We start from the raw sequence: 17903 nt of genomic DNA, 5'->3' as shown, positions 1-17903 counted from the left end.
TCAACCCACTGGCAAAATCAGGATGAAAAAGTCCAATTTTCCACAAAATACAGAGTTTCAGATTATTAAGTGGACAATAAATGTTTGCAGCCCTGTATAGAGCTTTGGTTGCCAAATGAAAAACAAAAAAATAATCCTGACACAGGATGTTCCAAAAGCCTAATTCATGAAAAAGAGACAATTTATTCTATGTTTAATAAAATGTTTATTAAGGTGGTAACACAAGATAAATCATGCAGGAGCTCAGTAAAAACAAAAAATTAATATAAGGAATGGTAATTGGTGCTGCTAATTTAAAAATATGTCAATCATTTTACTACCCAAAGTGATTTGAAGAAGTTGGAATCTGAGCATGGACATGGTTGCAGCAATCTTGCGGACTGTAAACTAAAGTGATAGGTGACTCCTTGTGTTCTAGTCCTCAGAGGAGTCGAGTCATAGATCCAAAATCATCAGCAATATCCCTCGCATCCTGCACTCAGATGGCAGCCCAGAACCCCTGCCCACCGAGTCCTTCGACACCCAGGGGACAGTCTCAAACCGACACTTCTTAGCAGGGGAGGGGAGCAGGCACCTTTGGTGACTCTCAAATGAGACTCCGTCCACATTCAGAATCTTAACATCTGTGGTGATGAAAACCATAGACTTGCATGTCATCCTTACCAGCCTTAAATGTAGTGTTGTGATGTCCAAGGGAGGGTTTTCATATCCGGTGGAAGAAATTTGAACAGATACACCAAATTGAACATAGTGTCTCAGATTTCAAACAAATATGACTCATCTTTTGGCAAAAATAAATATAGTGGAATGCAAGTTTGATAGATGAAAGAATATATAATCTACCAACTGTCAAGGAGTACGATTTCACTGCAGACACAAAGAATCAAAAGTTTCAAAGAATTTTTTAAAAAAAGAAGTTTGCACTATTTCTCACAAAATCTTCACTTTTGGAACTACCCCAATAGAAGCTACACACTGAATTTATTAATACAGCATTAAGTTTCTTTGTGTAAAAAAATCTTTGTACAGAGTAATAAAAAAAGATAAGGCAAGATGCATTAAACAGAAACCTTCTGGTTCTTTTCCTCTGGTTCTTCCAGAGCCACTGATGTATCTGCAACGAGAGTGAAGTTTCTGATTTTCCGTGCGAGCATCTTGTGCCTTGCTGTGGTAAGGGTTCTGTCCGAGCCCCTGAAGGACAGGTGCTGGTGATGGTCTGTGGCACTTACGCTGGCAGACTGAGCTTCTTTCCCTTGAGCACTGGAATTGAGAGAGGAAACAAGATTACTGGCACTGACATGCTTGCGCTTTCCTTCCTCCCCTTCCCAGAGGTCAAGATACCACATAATCAGGTTCAAGGAAATAAGCTTTTGGCAACCAACAGGCATTGGATTTTGGTGTCAATAAACAAAGCCCGCTCAACTATGAAAATGTCAGGCACACATATACTGGAATTTTCATGTACCTGGATGCCATAGCAATGACAGTTAAGAAATACAAACCTGACTGAAATTGCTGCTTCATTCACAGCAGTTGTTATCATGACTTTCTTCCCTAATCAACATACATTAAGATGTAACTGTCACTATGCCTATAACATTTGGACGTTAAAAAAGGGATAAGCCTGGCCGGTGTGGTTCAGTGGTTGAAGTCAAGCCAGGAAACCGAACTCACGGTTTGATCCCTGATCAAGATACATGCCCGGGTTGAGGACTAATCCCCAGTACGGGGGGCCTGCCAGAGGCAGCCAATTGATGGCTGATGTGCATTGATGTTTCTCTCTCTCTCTCCTCTTCCCTTCATCTCTCTCTAAAATCAATAAAAACATATTTAACAAAAAAGGGGGGATAAGATACCTATGCCCTGGTATCAGCAATAACACCACCATTAGGAACTTACTGTATAGTAACAGTTCTTAGCCTGGGGTCTACAGCTGGGTTCAGAGGCTCCTGAACCCCCTAAAACTATATGCATAAATATGCATACGCACTTTTTTCCTGAGCAAGGACGATAGCTTTCACCTGAGTTTTGTGAAGTTCACATTCCTCCATTCACATAAATGCAAAAATGTACATATATAGGGATGCTGACTTAAGCACTGGATTTTAATAGCAGCAAAATAGCAGAGATAGTGTGAATATCCATGAACTGGCTGAGTAAGGAAATTATGGTAATACACATAATGTTGAAAATCACATAGATTCTATTTACTGACATGAACAACTGTGAATGGGGAAAAGGTAGATTAGGTGTAGTTAACCATGTATCTGTGTATACGCACAGAGAGATCTGGAATTCCATTTACTGAAACAGTAACAAAGATCTCTGAGTGGTAGGATTTCAGGCGACTGTTTTCAGAATTATTAGTTCTGACTGAATTTTTGACAATGAAAATATGCCATTGTAAAAAATACTACTACAGCCAAAAGAAGAAAGACTCAAAACCGGATCCAGAATTGAACTGGACAGTCTGTCAAATGCTTTTCCGCAGCCAGTTCTGCTCATCAAGCTAGTGCCAGAGCAAAAGCGTGCGGCTCAGGGGCCCCTGAAGGGACAGGCGGGCCCAGCGGCGTACCTTTTGTGATGTACAAGTAGAAGAAGTCGCAGTAGAGGATGGTCTGGACAACGCCGGCCACCACAGCGATGAGGTCAAAGAAGCCCTCAAAGTAGAAGCGCCAGATCCAGTTGACGAGATAGAGCGCCCGGTAGAGGCCCAGGAAGAACAGGTAGTGGGTGGTGATGGTCTCCGCCTCCCCGGTCTTGCTGATCATGAAGAGCTGCGGGAGGATGGCCACGGACTCCAGGTAGATGGAGAAGGTCCACAGAATCTGAAGGAAAGCACAGGCTTTCAGCACTAGCGCCCGCCATGGGGTCACAGGAAACACCTGGCTTCCCTGTGAAGAGCACAGGAAGCGCGGAGTCTGGCGCCTGAGCCCAGGACAGAGCAGCTGAGCAATTTCCTAAGCCACAGACCCTCCCAATGACAAGCTGGCTCACCCTGGACACCTCTACCTCTTTGAATGCTCATCACCTCGTCTCTCCAGCGTCGCATTCTTCCCTGTTCAAATCTCCGTGAATCATCACAGAGGATGTTTCTCCTGGGTAAGCTTGTCCCAGTCTGAATCTAGTGTCCCGAGTCAACCCTGCTTTCTGCCAGGGTGGACCACACTGACAACCAGGCCCCTTCCATTCCCTCACTGCCAATGTTCCTCCCCAACTGGTCTCCTTTCCAGACTACCCAACGAGTCTATTTTTCTTTTCTTTTTTTAAAAAATATATTCTATTGATTTTTCACAGAGAGGAAGAGAGAGGAATAGAGAGTTAGAAACATCGATGAGAGAGAAACATCGATCAGCTGCCTCCTGCACACCCCCCACTGGGGATGTGCCCGCAACCAAGGCACATGCCCTTGACCGGAATCAAACCCAGGATCCTTGAGTCCACAGGCCGACGCTCCATCCACTGAGCCAAAACGATCAAGGCTATTTTTCTTAATTTTTAGGCTTTTTGGTGGGGTTACACCAGAGGAGGAAAGAAATTGGAGTTGCCATCATGCAAACTCTGCCCAACATGGTACTTTATTCATGCTGACGGCAGGACTTGGGAGCACTCCTTGGAGTGATCACCAGCCCAGGCCTCCCGCACCCACCAGAGAACCAGGAGCAGCGCAGTAACTGAATCCCAGGTGCTGAGGGAAGGACTCGGCACTGAGGGGCAGCCACACCTCACAGTGCCAGGGCACCATGCACACCACTTCTAAAGTTGAGGAGCATAGCAGCAGTGCTGCTTAGGGGTCACAGACAGAATCGACATGTACATTCAGGGGAAACAAAGCTGGCTAGAGTGGGGAGAAGATCCTGTTCAGCAAACACGCAGACAGGCAGAGCACCGTGTCTGGTACCACAGCAGCCGAGTTCATGTTCTAAAGGGGTCAGGCAATAACCTGTCAGCTGACACCCAACTACCTGGGGCTTAACTTCTGCCCACCATTTATGTACACCAATTAGTTTCTGTTGCACCAGAAGCTTGCCAAACTGAAAAAGCACACCAAAACAAAGCAACCCCACATTATCTACAAACAGGCCTATTTCCCTCGGGAGCCAGACGTGTGCACTAAATAACCTCTTAACTAACCTCAAGAGGAGAGAAATCATGATTGACTAGAAACGAGAGTCCTCCCACAGGGACCACCAGAAATTCCACTCGGAAGGTATCATGGTTTCCGTCGTAAGTTGCCTTAAACTTCATGTAGATCAGGTACACTGTGGCGTAGGAGCAGGCAATGTAGATGACCTAAAGCAAAAGAAAAACACCAGGTCATCAATGCATCCAACTCCCTTGGTTTTCTACGTCATTCATTCATACACATACACACACACACACACACACACACACACACACACACACACTAGAGGCAGGGTGCAAGAAATTCGTCCATGGTGGGGGGCGTGTCCCTCAGCCCAGCCTGCGCCCTCAGGGGATGCCAGCAGACCAACATCCCTCGCACTCCGGGACGCTGCGTGCACCAGTGACCATACTTTTCATACAGGTAAAAGGCATCTTGCTGTTGTATGGACAGCTACACTTTTTTGCCCTGATTATAAAAAGTAGTACATAACATGATCCTTCTGAGGCAGCAGTACCATTTTCCCCGTCTTATGGGTGGAAAAACTGAAGCAGAGAGAAGTTTAAGTAATTGGCTTTGTCACAGTTATGTGTCAGAATCAGGGCTGACCACAAAATGTGCAAGTCCGAGTCCATACATGTCATCGCTGCATCATCCTGTTTTTTCAGTGTTAGAGTAGCCTTGCCAGGTTTTAATTTTTAAGTTTAAGAGACTGTTCCCAATATATAGGGTAGGGTCCCTGGGCCTGGCCGGCGATCAGGGCTGATCTGTGGGGCGATAGGCGAGTGATACAATGGAGGCACCACCACCTGCCCCCCCACCCTGCACTTGCCTTGGCTGGAGGCCTGGCACTGCCTGCTCGCCAACCCCACCCCCCACTCGCTGCTGCTGGTCACCTCCCTCTGTGCGTCTGCCCCCTGGTGGTCAGTGTACATCATAGCGACCAGTCAGTCCACCATTTGTTCAGCTGTTCGATCGATTTGCATATTAGGCTTTTATTATATAGGATTTTTGTTGTTGTTGTTTATTTTTTTAATATATATTTTATTGATTTTTTACAGAGAGGAAGGGAGAGGGAGAGTTAGAAACATCGATGAGTGAGAAACATCGATCAGCTGTCTCCTGCACACCCCCTACTGGGGATGTGCCCGCAACCAAGGTACATGCCCTTGACCGGAATCCAACCTGGGACCCTTTGGTCCGCAGGATGACACTCTATCCACTGAGCCAAACCAGCCAGGGCTAGGATTGTTTTAATTTAAAAATTTAAATATAGCCCAGCCAGTGTGGCTCCGTTGGTTGAGTGTGGTCCCATGCACCAAGAGGCTGCAGGTTCAATTCCCATCAGGGCACATGCCTGGTTTGCTGGCTCGGTGATTCTTCCTCATTGATATTTCTCTCCCTCTCCCTTTTCTCTCTATAAAATCAATAAAAACATATTTTTAAAAATTTAAGTATAGTAAAAATCACTTTAGGGGGTGTATATAGTTCTATGAGTCATATAACCACCACCATAATCAAGAAACAGATCAGTACTGTCACCCCACAAAATTCCCCCAGGCCTGACCTCTGGCAATCTCTGATCTGTCCTTGGTCTCTGTAGTTTTGAGTTTTCTAGAATGCTGACTTTAAGACCAGCTTCTTTCAGTTAGCATTATGCATCTGAGATCCATCCATGTTGTTGGTATATTAATAAAACAAGTGACTCCTTTCTGCTGTTCAGTAGCAGCGGCAGCCTACTGTGTGAGTTACCAGTCTGTTCATCCACTCACCAGTTAAGGACAGGTGGACTGTTTCCAGCTTCGGGGATAAAAGCTGCTATAAACATTTGTGTACAGGCTTTTGTGTGATTTTTCATTTCCCTTGGGTAAATACCTAGGAATGGGATTGCTGGATCATATCTTAAATATAAGTGTGAAATGCCAGAGAATGTATTTTTTTTAAATATTTTATTGATTTTTTTACAGAGAGGAAGGGAGAGGGATAGAGAGTTAGAAACATCGATGAGAGAGAAACATCGATCAGCTGCCTCCTGCACACTCCCCACTGGGGATGTGCCCACAACCAAGGTATATGCCCTTGACCGGAATCGAATCTGGGACCCTTGAGTCCACAGGGTGACGCTCTATCCATTGAGCCAAACCGGTTAGGGCCAGAGAATGTATTTTTAATACCATTTTGAACTATTAGAATGTAGCTTAAGAAAAAAAAAAAAAAGCAAAGTTCAATGCAGTTCAAAACCAATGTACTTTCTTTCAGCATCATGATATTTCTTAGTACTGCTTTTTAAAGATAAATTAATGTAACTCATCTTAAACTTTATAAAATGATGGTTTTTACTTAAATTATGTTACTTTAACACTGAACTTCAGATTGTTGCTATGAAACTTTGGTAACCTAACAAAACCAAAACCAAAAGTAAGTGTAGGCAGTAAAACACCGCTGCCTAAGATAAAAAGTGATTTCACCTGCATAGCAGTATAGCTGTTCAAGGTTTATAATTACGTAATACTAGGGGCCCGATGCACGAAATTCATACAAGACTAAGCCTTCCTTCCCCCAGCTGCCAGCACTGGCTTCCCTCTGGTACCCGGGACCTGGGCTTCCCTCCGGCCGCTGGCAGGCACTCAGGACCCGGGCTTCCCTCTGGCCACCAGCAGACACCCGGGAACCGGACTTCCCTCACAGCCCTGGCTTCGTCAGGAAGGTCATCCGGAAGGGCATCCAGAAGGACGTCTGGTCTAATTAGCATGTTATGCTTTTATTATTATAGATGTTTCTGCACATTCATCCAACCCAAAAAACACCATATATTCATCCAACCCCAAAGAAAAGTCTGACATTCTGAAATGACACCAATTTTCAGACACTAGAATTTTAGGCTCAGAAACCAAACAGCAGGTTTAGCCTGTGAGTAAAGACAACTGGATACCAGCTACTCCTCAGGAAGAGCACCTTGCACAACTTAATTAGGGGCAGCATTTAGGCAAATGATTTAACAGGACAATGAAAGCAATCACCAAGACCTTTTGTTTTGCTTCAAAACAAAACGAAAACACTAAACTGTCCCTGGCACCTCAACACGAGTTGTATTTGCAAATAGTAAGGTATTAAAATTGTTGATCATACCCATCCAAACACCAAAGAACTACCAAAGAAAAATCAAGATTAATCTTATACTGTTGGAGTTCTCTCCACACACAAATATATGTATACATGTATATGAATAAAATAACATAATCTACATGTATAAACAAAATCAATGTACACAGAGTCCCCACCAGCAGAACATCTGGCCGAGGAACACATTGCCAGGGTTCCCGGCCAGCATCCAGGTTATGGCCTGACCAGATTATGTCCATAAGGGAGAGCAGCCGCTGGGGAGAGCAGCCCCTTTTCTCTACTCATCAGTGCTTTGGCGTTTAAAGTAAAAAGCTATGAGCACATAAAACTCGACTGTACTCGTCTGATTCTTAGGATATGCTTGGAAACTAGAACCAAGCAGGATTCTCCTGAAAGCTAGGTACCCTGAGGGGGAGGGGGAGGGTTCTTGCTCACACACTTCAAATACCTGCAGTTTTAACTTGCATGGACAAGCAGGGACACAGGCATTTGTAAGTAAGCCCATTTCCCAAGGACTAAGCTCCCATCACTTAGTAGTAAAGAATGGAATGATTACAGGCAGCTCAAATTTACTTTTTAGTAAAGATGACAGACTCAAATATTGCTCTGTCTGCTTTGACCTGTGCTTATTAAAATGCTTTTGGACACAAAGTGTTGGGGAGTTGTTTCAAATACCACACCAAGCCCTAGCCGGTTTGGCTCAGTCTCAGCCTGAGGACTGAAGGGTCCTGGATTCAATTCCGGTCAAGGGCCTGTACCTCAGTTGCAGGCTTGATCCCCAGCCCTGGTCGGGGCTTGTGTGGAGGCAACCAATCGATGTGTCTCTCTCACATCCATGTTCCTCTCTCTGTCTCTACCCCTTCCCTTCCACTCTCTCTAAAAATCAATGGAAAAATATCCTCAGGTGAGGATTAACAAAAATAACAACAAAAAACCCAAAACATAAATACTACACCAATAAGCTTCAGCTTAAACATTACTTTCTTGGCTGTTCCAATAACCAAATGCCTACAACAGTGCCTGGCACACAAACACTCACTAAGCACTTGAATGAATGAATGAATGAATGAATGAATGAATGAATGAAATTAGACTCCTTTTCACATCCTGAGAGCCCCCTACTTTTCCTCTATAGCACCCATCACAAATCACAGCCATTCATTTAGCACTGGGATGACTGTCTACTCCAGCGGTCGCCAATCAGTGGTCCGCGGACCACTGGTAGTATGTGAGGTCCAAAAGGTTGGTGCCCGCTGGTGTAAAGAAACCTCTGCTACAGTTCTCGGAGAGAATCTGCTGGTCTTGATTCACTGGCGTGGGCAGTAAGTGCCCCCGGTAGTGCCCAGAGCAGAAACATAGGCTAAAAATAAGAGAAACCTTTGGAGCAATGGTCGCCACCCGGTGGTCTGCAGACCACTGGTGATCCGTGAGGTCCAAAAGGTTGGCGAGCGCTGGTCTCTTCTCCCCACCAGATCAGGACTTGCTTCCTGCCCTGTCCTCAGTGCTAGGAAATGCCCAACCCTGCGGGCACTCTGTTAGAATGAGTTCAATACTGCTTCTCCTAGTGTGGAGTGTGAGCCACCAGTGCTACACAGAATGTTAGGTATATGCAAACATTTTGTGTTTTAATAGTTATACATTTGTTTTAATGTGAATTGGGGAAAATATACAGACACTAAAGGTAGCACTGATACTAATGTTGAGGATAAATCAAAAGGTTTAAATACATATTTAGTAAATTATGGCACAGACATCATTTAAGCTTGGCAAAAATAATAAAGATGGCACATACAGCAAAAGCTTATGAAACATGGACTTAGTGGGGGAAATAAAAGTGGTAGAAGGTTAACATAGTCCCTCAGCAGCAAAATAAGGCATTGCAGCGAGGAGCCTGTGCTTTCATTCCTTGTCCTGAACCAACTTGCTGGGTTTCCCAGGAGTCTAATTTCCCTCTGCTTAAAAACATAAAAGTTACCCTCTCTCTCTCTCTCTTTTTTCCTAAAGAGTAATTTATTGATTTTTAGAGAGAAAGGAAAGAAGAGGGGGAGAGAGAGAAACACTGATGTGAGAGCACATCATCAATCGGCTGCCTCCTGCACACCCGCTGCCAGTGATGGAGCCCGCAGCCCAGGCATGTGCCCTGACCAGGAATCAAACTGGCAACACCTTGGAGATGATGCCCAACCAACTGAGCCAGCCGGCCAGGGCTTACCCGTCCTTCTTGTAGGGTTGTCAAGAGCATCAGAGATCTGTCATACTCAAGGAGCTTAAGATTTAAAAATGTCTAAGTTCAAAACATTCAATTAGCCGAAACCGGTGTGGCTCAGTGGATGGAGCGTCGGCCTGCGGACTGAAGGGTCCCGGGTTCGATTCCGGTCGGGGGCATGTGCCTGGGTTGCGGGCACATCCCCAGTGGGGGATGTGCAGGAGGCGGCTGATCGATGTTTCTCTCTCATCGATATTTCTAGCTCTCTATCTCTCTCTCTTCCACTCTGTAAAAAAATCAATAAAAATATATTTAAAAAAAACAAAACATTTAATTAAATCGAACTGCCCTGAAATGGAAAAAATAATATACTCAATGATGTTTCCATAGGTCCGTGAATTATGGATGAAATACAATCCACTGGATGCCATACCTACCTTCATAGATGTGTTATATAGTGAAATGAATGAAGTAAAAAGATCCAGGTATCGAGTTGTGAAGACCAGTGCAAAGAGAAGCTGGCTTTTTCCGGAAATACCTAAAGAAATGAAAGGGAAGTGTTAGAAAAGCCCGAAGAGCTCTGATGCATGTAGGTAACACTGTGCGGAAAGCAGATCTGGAAAATGGGACACCAGGGGCCAAAGGCTAACGTCTGGGATGACTAAATAAATGAGATTTCCCTTTTCTTTCCCTTCACATTCTTGAACATGCTCCTCTGGGGAGGTTCTAGCAACTGTTGTCTTAGTATGATGGGGCGACCCAGGAAAGTGTCTTAATTAGGCCAGAGCCAACATACCAGGGCGCACATTGTCCAAATGAACATTTATTTCTCTAATATGTCACTTTAGGTAGGAACAGATTTATTTCAAAAAGTCTGCTGTTATTTAGTGTTGTAACTTTTCTGTCACCTTTAGCACCTCTTTCCATTAGGAAACAGGACCTCGTGGTGACAAATCTTTCAAGGATGGAGCTAGAGTCAGACTCTCTGGTTGAGGCGATGAGGAACACTGCTTCACGTAAGAGTCTGAGCATCAGCCCCCTGGTATGGCCTCCAAGGCCACTTCTTTTGTGAGGGCAGCACTTACTTGGACACATTACAATGTTTTAAAATTCCATCTCTTAGCTTCATCATACAGCCAACCTCACACTCACACAGCCAGTCTTCCAAAGCAGCAGTCTTTTTTTTTTAACCCCGTGAAACTGTTTCCACCTCCTACCACCAACCCACCTCCAGAGTACTGCTGTGGTACAACTGGAGTCAGCTGGGGAAGTCGGCGTCACACACACAGCATGCACTGGGCTTCTCCGATATCTACATTTGGCCAGATATTTGTGATGAAGGATGTGCACTAAGGGATTCAGATGTTGAAGACTGAGTGAGTTAATTAAGGAAACAGAACCCATCCACCTTCATCAACACTGCAAACCTCACACCATTAGACTTATTTAAGCATGTGCAGATATGTTACTGCACGCAAATTAGCAATACACCTACAGAACGTAAAATCCACGTTTTTAAAATCCTTGCCCAAGGATAGGTTTATTGATTTTAGAGACAGAGGGAGAAAGAGAGAGAAACATCAATTGGTTGCCTCCTGCATGCGTCCCAACCGGGATTGAACCTGCAGCCTAGGTACGTGTCCTGACAGGGAATCACACCCACAACCCCAACCAACTGAGCCACCTATCCACGGCAAAATCTCATGTTAAAAAGTAGTATTTTACCGAACAATTTTGCAGCTTGTTGAAATTAAATGCCTGGATCTAAGGATGTTACTTTCTATGTTTGAATAACTGCAGTTCTAGCCTATTCACAAAAACACCTAAATAGAAGTGAATCCAGACCCATCAATAGTAACCAACCTCAAGGCTAAGAGTGGAGCTACAGACAGTAAGACTGCTCTTTTTGGCTTTTTCTCCTGGAAATGAGAAACTTTATTTTCCTACTAAAGTTCAATGTTCCAAAGGGGAGGAGAACCAACAACGCTGCCGCTGCCGCAGAATATGAGAGAAGACAAGATGGGAAGGGGGAGAACAGGGGCTTTGTGATTCACATTTGGTGTCTGTTGGAGCCTTGAAAGATAAATGTTAGTGAACTTCCTATATGGTTCACTCCAGTATTTTAAATAAAAAAATTATAGGATACATATGGGCAAATTTTGCTGCAAAATGTTTATTCAAATGGAAATTTGAAAGCCATTCAGACTTGAAATTTTGTCCTCCAGGTTCAACATTCCTACACTAAAAACCAGGGACTGTCATGTTGCTTTTTCCCACTCCCCTTTGCAACCCAACTTACTATCACTTCCTCTGGAAGTCATCTTTGAAGACCCCCTCCTCAGTGCTGTTTATTACATAATGGGAACTGCTTCACGCCAGCTGCTACCCCAGCTCCTATTACAGTACTTATCAAATACAGGGTGATGGCCTGGTCACCTGTCTCCCCTCTCCCCTAAGCCCCTACTAGACACGGACATCTTCAAAGGCCCAGGATGTGCCTTGTTCCATTTGGTATTATCTGTGTTGGGCACTAAGCCTGACACACAGCAGGCTAAGGAAATATTTGCTAAATCAATGAACAAATAGACAAAAGAAAATGGAATTCATTTTACTTTCATGTCATGGGGTAAATTCTCATTCTGTGGTATTTTGGGATAATACTTCCAAAGAGTTTCTAAGTGATACTGTCTCTGTGACTGTAAATAGGCAATATGCTCTGGGCTCTGCCCTAATTTACTGCCACCCAGAGGGTGGGGGAGCCTCCTGAGCAGAGCATGGGGCAGAGACAGGGACGGGCAGCATGTGGCTGGAGCTGGTCCCGTTGTGCAGAATCCAAGCAGGAACTGCTTTTGTGTAATTTGAGGACACTCACACAGTTCTTCTTTATTCTTTCTGGCCTGGGATCCTGATTAGGAAATAGCAGCTTTGTATTTATTAGGTGCAACAAACATCTTTATAATTATATAAAGTTTATTCACACACATTACAATTTTTGTTGTTCAGATGCCCTAGAATTGCTGGGATAAAATGTATGCAACTTGAAGTGTGGCACACTGTCGAACTCCCCCTAGAAAGGCTGTGCCACCTTACACATTCACTAACACTGGATGAGAGTCCCCTTTATTTCACACCCTGCCTACATTAGATGTTGTCAACCCTGCCTTTCCCTTCTGTGAACTGCCAACTTTGTCCATTTTTCTAGCAGTTTTTTTTTTAATTGTAGGAGTATCTTATGGGTTTTAACCCTCTGTCACTTTGATATCTTGCAGATTATTTCCCTCAGTTCACTGTCTTTTAACTTTGATGATATTATGAATAAGTTAATCTGGGGAGACGTATCTTCTTGCTTCCTCACCAGCCTGATTGGTCCCATCCAGAAGTAGGGTTTGAACATACATTCAGGTCATCTATGTCCATCAGCAAAGTCCTATACCTTTCTTCATAGAGGTTTTTTTTTTTTTTTTTTTTTTTTTTAAATATATTTTATTGATTTTTTACAGAGAGGAAGGGAGAGAGATAGAGAGTTAGAAACATCGATGAGAGAGAAACATCGATCAGCTGCCTCCTGCACATCTCCCACTGGGGATGTGCCCGCAACCCAGGTACATGCCCTTGACCGGAATCGAACCTGGGACCTTTCAGTCCGCAGGCCGACGCTCTATCCACTGAGCCAAACCGGTTTTGGCCTTCATAGAGGTTTTATACACTGCTTGTTGGGAAGTCAGGGATCCTTCCCCAAATCCTTCCTACAACTTCACATTCACAGGATTGATTGCTTATATGGCTTAATACCCTATATTTTTATCTTTAAATATATATATGTATGTACACACATCTATACTAGTATATTATTTCAACTAAATTGCAGCTTTCTTGAGCAGAAACTTTGATAGCTATAAGCTGCTGCTCTGAGTTGTGTCCCGGGTGCCTTGCACATAGTGGGTGGTCAATAAATGTTTAAGAGCAATGAATACTCAAGAGACTGGCTGGGAATGTGAGGCAAAAGCTTCTAGAAGTACTCAATGACAACAATAAAAGATGAGGTGTTTCCCATTTACTTCAAAAATAAACTGAGATTATGAGAAATGCAGGGACTCAGTACATTCCTGGCATGTTTGGTAGGATGAAAAGTCTACAACCCACAATCAAAGCAGTAGGTGGAGGAGGGCAGGGAGAGGCCAGGGGAGGATGGCTGGGGCACGTGGATCTCAGAAGGATTCCACTAATAATTTAAGTAAAACAGACACAGGACTACGAATAACTATCAGCCTACAGGAAAATGTAGCTACAAACCCAGGCTTGTTCTCCGGAGGCTATGCCGGTCAGTGTTTAGGACAAGAATAAAGTGAGAACTTGAGCAAACTGTGGATCCAGTTGCAACGATTGTTCAGGAATATGAGAAACCCACATTTCATGGGGGCACCCCTCTGTAATGACCATGGCAGACACAGACAAGGACAAGCCAATTCAAACAGAGCTAGACCAAGATCAAGTCCTCTGCCCCCCCTTTAAGATAGGTCCTTTAAACAGCTGCTCTCCAATTAGCCGGTCAGGAAAACAATCCCCCACTTCCTTACTAGCCTGCCTCATCCCTTACCTAAGAGAAACCCTCTGGTTTGTAACTGCAGGCATGTTCACAACAGGTGCCAAATTCCTAAAGTGAGCCCCAATACCAGTATTTTCAAAGTGAGAAACACAACCTGGATGTGCATGTCTCCTATTCCAGTTATTTGAGAAACTCATATCAAATTCTTACTCTTTCAAAAGTCTCTAAACAACTTTTATAATTTAGGATGGAAAAACCAAGCAGCTAGTCAAATTTAGCATTTAATTCTGAAAAAATAATCCTCACAATTTTGATTTTTAAAAGGTTAGGAAATCTCAAGTATAAGAACTAAAATGATCCTAAGTCCGACAAGGAAAATAGTTTAATAATGCCCTATAACTACAGGCTTAACTGTAGGAATACTTGACAAACACACACGAATGGAACTCACCTATTTATCTCCCTAATTATTTTGGCTGAAGTATTTTATATTTTCCTAAATGCTCCTAAATCTCCCAAATGAAAATAGTGAATATTAAAAACAAACAAAAGAACAAACTCATTTTTTCTTTATTACTCAAGGTTCCCTTAAGAATTTCCTAGCCCTGGCCAGTTTGGCTCAGTGGATAGTGTCGGCCTTCGGACTGAAGGGTCCCGGGTTTGATTCTGATCAAGGGCACATACCTTGGTTGCAGGCTCCTCCCCAGCCTGGGCCCTGATCAGGGCGCATGTGAGAGGCAACCAATCGATGTCTCTCTCCTATCTTTTTCACATGATGTTTCTCTCTGTCTCTCCCCCTCCCTTCCTAAAAATCAATGGAAAACTGTCCTGGGGTGGATTAAAACAGAATTTTCTATCTGGGGTTGTCCAACATCTTAGTTTACATACACGTTTAGGAGACATCATGCTTCAACTTCATGACTTGACAGAGGCAGGGATTCTGAGAAACATGTGAAAGAAAATGAAGAGACTCATCCAAAAAATTTGGAGTAAAAATAAAGATTAAAAGTAACATTTGCTGGGTGTGTGTGGGAGGGATGTGCAAAACGGGAGGTGTTCTAAAGGTAGAAATTTCCAGTCATAAGGTAAGTAAGTCCCAGAGTGTAATGTCTCCTAAATGTGTATGTAAACTAAGATGTTGGACAACCCCAGAGTGTAATGCACAGCATGTCTATAGTTAACAAAACTGTGCTGTGTATCTGAAAGTTGCTAAGACAGCAGATCTTAAAAGTTCTCATCACAAGAAAAAAAACTGTAACTACCTGTGGTGGGTGATGTTAACTAAACTTACTGTGATAATTACTTTGCAAAATACACATATATCAAATGTTGTACACAAAAAACTAAGACAATATGTCAATTACATCTCAAAAAGCAGGAAAAATAATTTTCTGAGTGCAACGAAAAATGACCTAAGTAACTGGTCTGGCATCAAACATTTACACTGAAATGACTTAGGACAAAATACACAGATATTTCAAAATCCTTAATTGCGTGTTACTGATTGCCTGTTTAATCCTGGCTCTACCACTGAGTGTCTCACCTCCCTAGGTTCAGTTCCTCCTCCACAGAACGGAAGCAATAGCACCTGCGTCAGGTTATTGTAAGCCTTAAAGCCTTAGGTGGTTCTCAACCTTCCTGATGCCGGGACCCTCTAATACAGTTCCTCATGCTGTGGTGACCCCCAACCATAAAATTATTTTCGTTGCTGCTTCATAACTGTAATGTTGCTATTGTTATGAATCGTCATGTAAATATCTGATAGGCAGGATGTATTTTCATTGTTACAAATTGAACATCATTAAAGCATAGTGATGAATCACAAAAACAACATGTAATTATATATGTGTTTTCCAATGGTCTTAGGCGACCCCTGTGAAAGGGTCGTTCGACCCCCAGAGGGATCACGACCCACAGGTTGAGAACCGCTGCTTTAAGGCTGCAGGGATGAGCCACCTAAGGCACTCAGCTCACCGCCCAGCAGGCAAGTGCTCAAGTGTCCGCCCTCGCAGCGATTACTCTGCTGTCATCGGAAATCACACAGCGGACCCCTCGGAACTACGCACAAATGGAGAGATCACCTCCAGCCTGGCACACTGGCTTCAGGACGCGGACTTTGTCACATCCATCTGGGTCGCTCAAAGGTCTTTTTGGTGTTTGCTGACTTCCTGGATCTCAGCCTTGCTCCCGGGAGAGAGGTGAGGCCCGAGGACAGCGATCAAACGTGGGGGGTGACTTTAGATGGGGACATCTTTTAGGAATCAATGCGGTAAGTGGAATCTCCGCCACCCGGGTCCTTGAGGACTCCGTCTTTTACTGCCTCCGCGACAGTTAAGTTCTAGAATCCATCAAAAGTGACTTCACGGAGGCCGTGGCGCCAAAAGCAAGCACCAAGTAATGTAAAAAGCGGCCATTGTGGAACGTCTGGGGCTGGGAAAGCGCCGGGGTCCCAGCGAGAAGGGCTGTCTCTGCCCCGGCACCGCAGGGGGTGGGCACCGGGAGGGAGCCGCCAACTCCCTGGTGACGTGGAGCGAGGATCGCAGCGACCACAGCGACCCGGGCGGCCCCCAAGCCCGTCATTAGATGGAGGCCCTCGAGTCTGACAAACCAGCCCATTCCTCAAAGCGGCAGGAATGCTCCCCAAGAAAGGCGTGGGGGCCTCCCCCGCTCCCAGGCCAGGCAGGACTCGACCCCCGCGCCCAGAGGCCGGCCCTCCCGGGGGCAGGGTGCGGGGCCGGGTGACCTCCCTCCACGCCCGCGCCCGCGCCCGCGCCCGCACCGACCCGGCTGCCACGTCAGGCCCCGCCGGCCGCGGTCCTGCCCATCCTCCTCCCGCCCGTCCCAGGGACTCGCGGGGTCCCCGCACCCCCGGACGCCCGCCCAGGCCCCCGGAGAGGCGCCCCTGGAAGCTGGGGGCGAGGGACACGCCTGCCGGACTCCCCCCGCCCCACCCGCCAAACTTTTCAGGCAGAACAGGGACGCGCGCGGCCGGGGTGACGCCTCCTCCGCCCCAAAGGCTCGGGTTCAAGTTCGGGAGCGGACCCGGCGCGGAGCGGGGCCCGGCACGACGCCGCCCGCCCCGGCCGCAGCGCCCACCGAGAGGGGTCGCAGGCCGCCCGGGGTCCGCCGCCCGCCAGGCCGGCCGAGGGGGGCGTGTCGGGCCGGCGTCGGCCCCGCGAGCCGTGGGGCGGCCGAGGTCGGCGGGTCCTCCGGGGCACCCGGCCCCGCGCCCGAGCCTGCCCGGGGCCTCGCCCGCCGCTCACCGGCGCAGGAGCGCGTCTTCCAGATCTTCAGCAGCAGGATGACGATGGCCGCCAGGTGGGACAGGTCCCCGGTCAGCCGGAAGATGTTCATGGCGGCGGCGGTCGGCGCGGCGCCCGGGGGCTCGGCGGCTCAGGCGGCGGCGGCGGCCCCTGAGAGGAAGCGGCGAAGATGGCGAGAGCGGGCGCGACGTGGCCGGGGACGTGGCCAAACTGCCGGCGCGCGCGCGGGGCAGCCTGGGAAAGCCGGCCGCCGCCAGGCCCCGCCCCGGCCCCGGCCCTTAAAGGGGACGCTCCGGAACGCGGGCCGGGCGGGGAGCACCCGCTCCCGGGCTCGCGGCGGAGGACCTCGGCTTCTCGCCAACTCTCTGCTGCTGGTTTCCGGCTTCTCCTCGGGTGCCAGCGATTTCCTTTAGTTTTTGAAATGACACTCCCCTGTGAGCGATTTTCCCCTCCCGCTTATAGTAAGAGCTCTCGGGCTTACTGTATGAGAAAGTGTAACAGCGGTTCTCAACCTGTGGGTCGCGACCCCTTTGGCGGTCGAACGACCCTTTCCCAGGGGTCGCCTAAGACCACCCTGCATATCAGGTATTTACATGACGATTCATAACAGTAGCAACATGACAGTTATGAAGTAGCCAC

The 17903-nt window shown here is 46.2% G+C and overlaps 1 protein-coding gene and 1 pseudogene across 1 annotated transcript; one reads left to right on the top strand and one right to left on the bottom strand.

Moving 5' to 3' along the window:
* Nucleotides 1-1041: 1041 nt before the first annotated feature.
* Nucleotides 1042-17477, bottom strand: KDELR2 (KDEL endoplasmic reticulum protein retention receptor 2). The gene is made up of 5 exons (XM_036312060.1): nucleotides 17265-17477; nucleotides 9893-9993; nucleotides 4135-4293; nucleotides 2576-2828; nucleotides 1042-1260 (listed from the first exon to the last, which is right to left on the bottom strand). The coding sequence occupies exons 1-5, from the start codon at nucleotides 17353-17355 to the stop codon at nucleotides 1226-1228; spliced, it is 639 nt and encodes a 212-aa protein (XP_036167953.1). The 5' UTR covers nucleotides 17356-17477; the 3' UTR covers nucleotides 1042-1225.
* Nucleotides 8499-8608, top strand: LOC118659465 (annotated as a pseudogene).
* Nucleotides 17478-17903: the final 426 nt, after the last annotated feature.

Source organism: Myotis myotis, unplaced genomic scaffold, assembly GCF_014108235.1.
Source record: "Myotis myotis isolate mMyoMyo1 unplaced genomic scaffold, mMyoMyo1.p scaffold_m19_p_6, whole genome shotgun sequence".
NCBI classification, from domain to species: domain Eukaryota; kingdom Metazoa; phylum Chordata; class Mammalia; order Chiroptera; family Vespertilionidae; genus Myotis; species Myotis myotis.
The sequence above is the reverse complement of the archived record's forward strand: the minus strand, read 5'-3'. Positions and strand labels throughout refer to the sequence as shown.

Coding starts and splice junctions, on each gene's coding strand:
- KDELR2 (XM_036312060.1), bottom strand. CDS start 17,355: ATGAACATCTTCCGGCTGACCGGGGACCTGTCCCACCTGGCGGCCATC. Junction 4,294..9,892: donor TATATAACACATCTATGAAG/GTAGGTATGGCA, acceptor CTTTTGCTTTAG/GTCATCTACATTGCCTGCTC. Junction 2,829..4,134: donor ATGATTTCTCTCCTCTTGAG/GTTAGTTAAGAG, acceptor GCTTTCCTTCAG/ATTCTGTGGACCTTCTCCAT.